The 10,243-nt window shown below is 35.9% G+C and overlaps 2 protein-coding genes across 2 annotated transcripts; one reads left to right on the top strand and one right to left on the bottom strand.

The window, feature by feature from the left end:
- The first annotated feature begins 295 nt into the window (after nt 1-295).
- On the top strand, nt 296-2,260 carry LOC11431609 (probable acyl-activating enzyme 5, peroxisomal). The gene has a single exon (XM_003616063.4). The coding sequence runs from the start codon at nt 412-414 to the stop codon at nt 2,098-2,100; it is 1,689 nt and encodes a 562-aa protein (XP_003616111.1). The 5' UTR covers nt 296-411; the 3' UTR covers nt 2,101-2,260.
- A 5,547-nt stretch (nt 2,261-7,807) lies between these two features.
- On the bottom strand, nt 7,808-10,000 carry LOC11435332 (probable acyl-activating enzyme 6). Its single transcript, XM_003616062.3, has one exon. It carries the CDS (start codon nt 9,828-9,830, stop codon nt 8,139-8,141), a length of 1,692 nt encoding a protein of 563 aa, XP_003616110.1. The 5' UTR covers nt 9,831-10,000; the 3' UTR covers nt 7,808-8,138.
- Between the last annotated feature and the right edge of the window lie 243 nt (nt 10,001-10,243).

Here is a 10,243-nt window from a genome sequence, read left to right as displayed (position 1 = left end):
AATATCTCTCCAACCAATATACACATCATCACGGACATCACTACTACTAGTATATCATTTGGAAAATGTTACATGAACACCCTTTAATCATACACCTTATTGTACACCACATGCATTAGGGATATTTTGGTAATTTCATCTCACAACCATACTTTCTCTTTCATCTCCTCTCCCTTTTCTTTGCCACATGTCAGAATTTTGTGTGGGTGTAAGAGGTGTATTGCCACATGGAGGTGTACATGTATCACCACTTATATCATTTTGTCTTCTCCATTCACCCACCTTCACTTTGTCATCTATCTTATCTCCAACACTTAGATAATCTATTTTATTGGACCACCATCATTATTCATTAACTCACCACACTTTATCTTCCACCATCATCATCAAATTATCAAGAAAATAAAGTCAATGGACCAACTAAAACCAACCCAAGCAAACAACTCTCCACTCACCCCTCTCACCTTCTTAGAAAGAACTTCAACAATCTACCCCAACACACCTTCCATCATCTACAACGACACCGTTTTCACATGGTCTCAAACCCACAAACGATGCCTCCAACTTGCCTCCGCCATCACCTCCTTAGGTATCCGCCGCGGCAACGTCGTCTCCGTCATCGCTCCCAACATCCCCGCCATGTATGAACTCCACTTCGCCGTCCCCTTCACCGGAGCTATCCTTAACAACATCAACACGCGCCTTGACGCGCGTATCATCTCCAACATCCTCCTCCACTGCGAATCCAAACTCGTTTTCGTGGATATCGCCGCACGTGATCTTGTTCTCCAAGCTTTATCCTTATTCCCTTCAAAACAACATAAACCTCTCCTTATTCTCATCAAAGACCAAACATTTGAAACATACGAAAATGTTTCTTCATCTTCCACAGTTGATTTCATTTCAACTTACGAAGATCTAATGGCTTCCGGTGATCCAAATTTTAACTGGGTATATCCAAACTCAGAGTGGGACCCAATGTTACTCAACTACACTTCCGGAACAACGTCATCACCAAAAGGTGTAGTTCATTCCCACCGTGGAGCTTTCATCGTAACCGTCGATACTTTAATCGAATGGACGGTACCAAAACAACCGATTTATCTATGGACGCTACCTATGTTCCATGCTAACGGGTGGAGCTTCCCGTGGGGGATTGCAGCTGTTGGTGGAACAAACATTTGTGTAAGAAAATTCGACGCTGAAATTGTTTTTTCTCTCATCAGAAAACACCACGTGACACACATGTGCGGTGCTCCGGTGGTTCTTAATATGTTAACTAACTCACCTGATAATAAACCGTTGCAAAAAACTGTCCATATTTTAACAGCTGGAGCACCGCCACCTGCGGCAGTACTCCACCGTACAGAAGCTTTAGGGTTTACAGTGAGTCATGGTTACGGGCTAACGGAGACCGGTGGATTGGTGGTTTGTTGTACATGGAAGAAGAAATGGAATTTGTTACCGGCGACGGAGAGAGCAAGGTTGAAGTCACGGCAAGGAGTGAGAACCCTAGGGATGACAAAGGTTGATGTAGTGGGTCCAAGTGGTGAAAGTGTAAAACGTGATGGTGCAACGCTTGGTGAAGTTGTTATGAGAGGTGGTTGTGTTATGTTAGGGTATTTGAAAGATAGTGAAGGAACAAAAAATTGTTTTAAGAAGGGTTGGTTTTACACTGGTGATGTAGGTGTGATGCATGAAGATGGGTATTTAGAGATAAAAGATAGGTCAAAAGATGTGATTATTAGTGGTGGTGAGAATTTGAGTAGTGTGGAGGTTGAGTCGGTTTTGTATGGACATCCGGCGGTGAATGAGGCGGCGGTGGTGGCGAGGGAGGATGAGTTTTGGGGGGAGACACCGTGTGCTTTTGTGAGTTTGAAAGAAGGGTTGAAGGAAAGGGATATACCAACGGAGAAAGAGATAGTTGAGTACTGTAGGAAGAATTTGCCGCATTATATGGTTCCAAAAACGGTGGTGTTTAAAGATGAGCTTCCAAAGACTTCTACCGGGAAAATTCAGAAATTTGTACTTAGACAGATTGCTAAGGATATGGGACCACTCAGGAAGGATGTTGGACCACCAACAAAAAGTCGCATGTGAATGTAGGGAATTTTGTATTGCCAAGCCAAGGTGGGTCCAAAGTACATAGTGATTGTACTATGAAATGAATCTATGCCTTAAATTCATAAGATGTTGAACAAATGAATACAATGAACAATAAATAAAAAATGTGTTGTCGAGTATTGCACGATTCTTCCTATTCATCATGTTTATGTCATTATGTGACAGTCAGTGTGGGTTTGTCATTTTGTACTCGTAAAATTAATTTTTTAGACTAATTCGTTTAATGATTTATGTGATTAATAATATGAACTATATACATTATTAAATGAATAAATTTAAAAAATAAATTTTGTTTATATTTAAAAACGGAAGTAGTACACTTTATGTGATGACGACAATAAGTGTTTTATCTCTATGACTCCAGAATTTAAAGTTGTTTGTGTTTTTCCTTAGAGTGTGTTTGGATGTGGAAATCTTGAGGGAATGTAATGTTTTGAGGGAATTCAACTACTTTGAGTTGAATTCAAATAATAGAATTTACCTTAAAATAGTTGAATTCCTTCAAAACATTACATTCCCTCAAAACATTTCTCCATCCAAATACACTCTTAGGCTTTTTTACTAATAATTTCTAGTTTTTTCTTGTTTTTGTTGGGGATTAGAATTCTTTTCTTTCAGTCAAAAAAATTAAACATTCTGGTGATACGAATGTTGTAAATAATATTGACCACAACACATCACCATCTTCCATCAAAAACCGGATGTAACATGTGAAAGAAAAATTAATTATTATAATTTAATTTTGATTGAATTGATTTAGAGAAAATTAAAGATAAACGATTTATGTTTGGGATGTATTTATGTAAAAATGAATTTAAAAGTAAATTTAAAATTAAAATCAATTGCATAAGCCAAAAACAACAAATCTACAAATTATAGCTTCACAAGTGTATAATCTATTCCACAAACAAAATCCATTCTCCTTTAAATATGATAAAATTTATTTTACAACTTTTAAAATTACTTTTAACCCTCTAAAATTAAAATCAAACACGTGACATAAAACCTGATCAATTTTTATTTTTATTTTTATACAACAACAATTTTTCTTTTCAACCGTTGTTGTGAAATGTACTTTAGGGGACGTTTGTTTCGGAGATAAAAAAACACATTTCAATAGAGATTGGGAAAAAAGAATTCATGTGTTTGGTAGAAAGGAACAAAAATAATATACCTAGGAATAATTAATACCCACGGATCTACTTAACTCACATTCTAGTCTTTTTTTTTTTTTGGTAGTATCATTATAGTCATTTTTATTTCCATGAAAAAGGGATGGGAAAATTACATTTCCAGGAAAAGAGAGCCCACGTTCTTAATCAAAACTCATACATATCCACATTTTAACATTGTACATGTTCCCACGTTGTAAAAATTAACATAACCGTACCCATTTTTTTGAGTAATGAGACGTAAGGTTTATCAATGTAACCGTCCACTTCTTTGAAAAAAATCCTAGGAATAAAAATAGGCAACCAAACACTTTTCTTAAAAAATTCTTATGAGTAAAATTCTCATTATGCTTTCCTGGGAAAGTTATTATGGGGAGTACCCTTTGCATCCAGGAAATAAACATCCACTAAACCTTGAAAATTTTTCCCAAGGGTTTAGGGATCAGTTTCCAATCGTCTTGTAAGCAAGAGTTTCCTATATCTAAGACGATAATTTTCCCGTTTTTTGGATACACTATTTAAAATCATCGTCTAAGCTATAGAAAAGAGGTAATAGATAATCGAGATAAAACCAACTATGATATTTTCATCTATTTTCTTTCAAGTGTGTATGACTTTGAGCTTAATAACAAATAAAGTGTCAGAATTTCAAGGCAAACATATTAGATAAGCAAGATAAAGAGAGCCAAAAGCGAACCAAGACATAATGCAATCCGATTATGTAGCCGGAAAACCAATTTTTCGACTGGAACACAACGGACAATGACTTGAAATACAATGAACACACTGGATCAGTGATACGGTTCGAATTATATATAATCCAAATAAGTTTTTCATGTGATTTATTTACTCAAGAGGGTGTATAGGGACCTTCAAATTTTATAATCTGAAAAAACAAGAACTTTCAGATTTTATAATCTGAATCGGTCAAAAAAAAGAAGCATTTTTCCATTAAAAAAAAAAAAAAAGGGAAACCTTCATTTTAGATTATATAATCTGAAAATCTCAAGGACATTTTAGAATACTGGAGGGTGAGCAAGAAGAGAGGATGGTGGGAAAAGAAACAGCCTAATTGAACTTACTTGAAAAGACTTGCATGTAAATGGTCTTGTTATTTTATGGGTGGTATAAGATACATATTTTACACTTCCTTGTCTTGGTCCATATGTCTAGTTATATGCCTGTGATATTGAGTTTACTTTTTCCACCCTCCAACCTTGTCAGCCACCCTATTTTGGATTATAAAATCTAAAAAAATGGAGTTTTTTTTAACAAGTTTTACGTTTTTCAAATTATATAATTTGAATTATGTAGGAAGCATGGAAAACTAATAGGGTTTTTCTTGTGAATGTAGTTTAAACCAAGTTTAAGTGCAACATGGTGGTTTGAAAATTGAAATAACACAAGGAACAAAGTATATATATTTTGTGTTCCAAGTGTTTGATGAAATGTCTCAAAAAAAATTCCATTGTTTTTTTTCTTTCTAGTTGCATGTTACGTAGATATGGCTGACAACCTAGATAAGCTAAGGCTAGGCAAGCCAACCCAAACTAGCAGCGTACCCAAAGAGAATACTGCGACAAATCCTCTTTCTAAAAGGGGTCAATGTAGGGATAGGCGCTACAATGTGATACAAACCTCACAGACGAGCACCGCCTTGCATACGGGCCTATCACAAGTGGTTGACCCTACATGCCTGAGCAGCAGTACAAGGTTCAGGATGACGAATAGTATAATTATCTTAGTCAAATTCAAATGATTTTCAAATTCATGTGATTATTTTAATTTACATTTATTTAACTATTTTTTGTATTTTAGAGTCGTGAACGTGTACTCCAATGCATTAGACATGACAAGAAGATAAGTGTTTTGGAGTTGCCACGTCTAAGATGCTTCTAGATTGGATTTTGGAATATTGTGCATGCTTCCAGTCTTGCTTCACTTCTTGTGACACCTTTCATGAGTGTGAATTCAAGCCTATGTACAATGCTGGATGAGTGGTGGCATGAGGAGACTCGAAGCTTCCACCTACCAATTAGTGAGATGACCATCACGCTAAGTGATGTGTCATGTCTTATACACATCCTAACACTTGACAAGTTGGTTAATCATATGGCTTAATTGTCCCATGAGAAATGTGCTATGCTTATGATTGAGTTTCTTGGTGTTGATGAAGTTGATGTTGCTACTGCATAAGAACATGAAGGGTGCTCACATTGGATTTGCTTGGTTGAAGAAAATATTTGAGGATCATCTCAATAAGGAATCCAATTGGAAAATGTAGTTGGGAGGGAGAATGACAGAGTTTACCACCAGAGGTGTTGCATACATACTTTCTTACTATATTAGATCGAATGCATATTATTCAGTGACTAGAGAAACAAACATATAGGGCTGATATTTCCAGAGCCTCAACGGACCCTCAACATAGTTAATGAGTGGTCCTGGGGTCGTATGGTACTAGCGAATTTGATCTTTCATCATCCCTACAACTGTCTAGAGTCATTTGCTCCGAGCTTGCTTCTGTTCGCCTAGTGAATCACCTTGTCTTGCAAAATTTAAACTTTCTTGTAGACACATGAGTAAACTTTCTTGTAGTGGCAACAACAATATACAAAATTTAAACACAGGATAAAATTTTATGAGATTTAATGATCCAAAAAATCCAAAATACGATTCATATTTCACAATTTAAAAATGGATAAAATTGAAAATTTGAAGGGCGCTCAAGTAGGAAGGAAGGTAATTAGAAATTTTCCCACTTGGCTTACTTATACCATTGTGAAGTCAAGTGGAAAAATTTCTAATTGGGAACTTCTACGGTACACCCGCAAATTACGGTGTACCGGTACTCTCGCTTGCAATTTTTATAAATTAACTATCATTTTTTATGAAGAAAATAGGTGTTTGTTGACATATATATTTCAGAAAATATCATTTTATAAGAAAAAATATCATTTCATTTTTTATAAAAATCATACTAATTTTTTTTACATTTTATTGTAAAAAATAATCAAAATTCTCTATCATGAGTAATAAGAATTCACAAAAATCAAATTTTATTGCGTTGACGTTTTTGGTAAATAAGATTTAGTTATTATAATTATAGGTGATAGAAAATAATTTTTTCCTACAAAAAATAATTCATTGAACTATTAATTTAATGATTTGATGTACCAATACACTTAAATGATTGAGTGTACCATATAATTTATCTGATTCTTATAGAATAGTCTTGGGTTAGAAATGATGATGGACTTCTTTATTCGAAGTCTCCTTATTCTTCTTTAATCTTGACCTTGTCATGAATTCCTTAACTCTACTTGTGGATCTTAGTTTTCATCAATATTAACAAACCAATTATTTTAATTCTATTATGTGAGTTATAGATTAGATGATATAATTGGAACTTTTAGAAAGAAAAAAATTGCTCTTGATTCCAATTTAAAGAAACTAAAGAAGATAATACTATGGAGGAACACTCTCAAACCAACTTTATCGCTTATTTTATACTTAGACAGTGCTGCCTAAGTATTTATAAAACAATAGTGTTTTTTTTGTAGATAGATGAAATGACAAAGCCATTATAAATTCACACACACATAAGTGGAGGTATCGGGGTTCGAACTCCGGTCATAGCATCCGGCCTAATAATTTCGACATTTTATCAGTTGAACTAGGACTTCTGGATATAAAACAATAGTGTTATTTCTAGCGAATTATTTGTTGTGGATTTTCCCGAAACATACATGTTGTAGAGTTTAGTAGTTTACGGTACATGACAAAGTGGTTTCTACTTAATGGTTTGGTGGAGAGAACACATGATTTAATTATTGGTATGAGTTAAATTACTCCCCTTTTAAAAAATTAAATTATGAACTGACTTGACAACACATGATTTAATACATGCATAAAATAATTGTACAGTAAGGGTGTATTATTTTTTGGAATAATGGTGGTGTATTCTAATTAAACCCTTAATGATAAAGGTGATACTTTTTCTTACCAAAAAAAAAAAGGTGATACTTTTTTTGAAGCAATAAATAAACGTGATACTTATACCACATATTTTATTTTTTCAAAATTAGCACATATATTTTATTGGTTAACAAATTTTTTTTAAGTTAAACTGTACTTTTCGTCCCCTAAGTTTCAAAATGTTGCGATTTTGATCCCCTATTAAAAAAGTGGCAAAAATGATTCTCATGTTTAGGAAAATATGCTCTTTTGACCCCTAATATAAGATAATTAAGTTTTTTGACCCCTTATCTTTACCAAAATTGCAACATTTTAAAACTTAGGAGGCAAAAATTTATAATAATTTAATCTATGTAACATGATTCTTTTTATTTGGTTGTCAAAAAAGTTTATAATAATTTAATGTGTGCTTACCATATCATATTTCCATAAAGATGTTTTACACATGTATTATGATGTGGTTTTTTTAAGGATGTACCATGATGTATTGTAACATTCCATTACAAAAATGTGTTATCACATCAGTCAATAAATACCACAAGCATATAAATAGACATATGGACCAAGACTTGCAACTATCTGTCTAATTTGCATCTCACCAACCTTAAAATAATAGACCCATACAAGAAGTAAACACAAACTATAGTTGGTATAAAATATAAATGCTTGAATCATGAAGATACATACAAGAAGAAAAAAAAACCTACGTATTAGCTTTGAAATAATATAGAAATAAATCAAATTTGATGAGCCATTTTAGACCATCTTAACCAGCAGCATACCACATTATACTCTCTCATTCTCTCCCTCTTCATCTCAAAAATGCATAAATCATTAATGGGAATTGGGAAGCATGTTGCATGATTAAATGCGACTTGGAAGTAGTAGTGGTGGTAGTATTGGCAAGGACCCCATAGCCCTAGCAACCCTTCTAAGCACATGTTTTTGAATCTTTCCAGTTGAAGTCTTTGGCAACTCCTCCTTAAACACAACCGTCTTAGGCACCATAAAATGTGGCAACTTCTCTCTACAAAACTCCTTAACCTCCTTCTCCGTCGGTATCTCCTCTTCCTTCAACTCGTCATTCAAACTCACAAATGCACACGGCGTCTCGCCCCAAAACTCATCCGGCCTCGCCACCACCGCCGCCTCCTTAACCGCCGGATGCATATACAAAACAGCCTCAACCTCCACACTACTCATATTCTCTCCACCACTTATTATCACATCTTTTGTCCTATCCTTAATCTCCATATACCCATTCTTATGTATAACCCCAACATCACCCGTGTAAAACCAACCATCCTTTCTCATACACTGCCACGTGGCATATTCATCTTTTAAATAACCAAGCATAACACAAGCACCTTTTACAACGATTTCACCAACCGTTACACCATCATTCTTTACACTTTCACCAGTGGGTCCGACCACATCAACCTCCGCCACCCCCACCCTCCTCACACCTTGCCTTGCCTTCATCCTCGCCCTCTCCGTCGCCGGAAACCTATCCCATTCTCTCTTCCAAGCACACGACACTATCACTCCACATGTCTCCGTCATTCCATATCCATGACTAACCTCAAACCCTAATAACTCAGCACGACAGAGAATAGTCGCCGGTGGCGAAGACCCTCCTGTCAAAACATGAACCGGTTTTTTTAACGGTTCAGTTTTGTTGAAACTTGACAGCATGTTAAGCACAACCGGTGCAGCACACATGTGTGTTACACCATGAGACTCAATCAAACGGTAGATCGTCGGCGCGTCAATCCTACGCGCGCAGATATTTATTCCTCCAACTGCAGCCATTGCCCACGGGTAGCTCCATCCATTAGAATGAAACATAGGCAATGTCCACAAGAAAACCGGTTGAACCGGAACTGACCAATCAACGAGTGAATCAAGGGAAACAATGAACGTTGCTCTATGACAATGCACTACACCTTTCGGAGATGAAGTCGTTCCGGAGGTGTAGTTTAACGTAATAGGATCCCACTCTGAGTTAGGTTGAATCCATTTGAAATTTGGATCACCTTTTGTTACAAGACCCTCATAGGTGTTGATAATGTTTACGTTTTTTGGAAGTGGAGGAATCTGGTTTGGTGCTAGGGTTTCATCCATGATGAGGACGAGCTTAGGTTGTTGGATGTTTGTTGGGAATAATGAGAGAGCGTTGAGTGTAAGAGAAAGAGAGAGAATGTCAACAAAGATGAGTTTCGATTCACTATGGATGAGGAGAACAGAGAGGCTTTTGTGGTCGAGTCGGAAGTTGAGGTTATTGAGAATGGCGCCGGACATTGGAACGGAGAAATGAAGCTCATACATGGCCGGAGTGTTGGGGGAAAGGACGGAGACGACGTCGCCTTTTTGGATGCCGAGGGAAGAAAGTGATGAAGCAAGTTGAAGACATCTTTTGTGGGTTTGAGACCAAGTGAATGAGGTATTGTTGTATATGATTGAAATGGAGTTGCCATAGACAGTGGCTGCTCTTTCTAAGAAGGTGAGTGGGGTTAGAGCTGTTGAATTTGCTTGGTTTCTGGTTAACTGGTCCATTGTATATGAATGGTTTTTTGTTCTGGTTAGTACACTCTGCACTGCATTGAGTCGTCACATTTAAATAGTAATGAGTGTAACCAACCTGAAGTAACATTAGTGGTAGATACTCCTATTAATTGATTAGTGTTTTTGTTATGTGGTTCTACTTTGAAAGAGGAAAAGATGATTGTAAAGGTCTAATAGATTTTGAGTGTGTTACTTGCTAGTGCAAGCTCGTGACGTACTTTTAATTTGTTGTTTCACGAAGCATAGATACAGATACGGACACTGATACGATACAACACTAACACCGACATTTCGATCCGATTAATAATTTGAGAAATCATATATTTTAATGAAATTATAATTGTCAGGATGGTGTCGTTTCGATACCAAGACACGCCTAATTAAAGAAGTGTCAATGTCATATC

The sequence above is a fragment of the Medicago truncatula genome, chromosome 5 (assembly GCF_003473485.1).
Source record: "Medicago truncatula cultivar Jemalong A17 chromosome 5, MtrunA17r5.0-ANR, whole genome shotgun sequence".
Classification (NCBI taxonomy): domain Eukaryota; kingdom Viridiplantae; phylum Streptophyta; class Magnoliopsida; order Fabales; family Fabaceae; genus Medicago; species Medicago truncatula.
This window is presented reverse-complemented; position numbering and strand designations above follow the sequence as displayed.

What these genes read in the sequence shown, in the direction of transcription:
- LOC11431609 (XM_003616063.4), top strand. Translation starts at nt 412, where the DNA reads ATGGACCAACTAAAACCAACCCAAGCAAACAACTCTCCACTCACCCCT.
- LOC11435332 (XM_003616062.3), bottom strand. Translation starts at nt 9,830, where the DNA reads ATGGACCAGTTAACCAGAAACCAAGCAAATTCAACAGCTCTAACCCCA.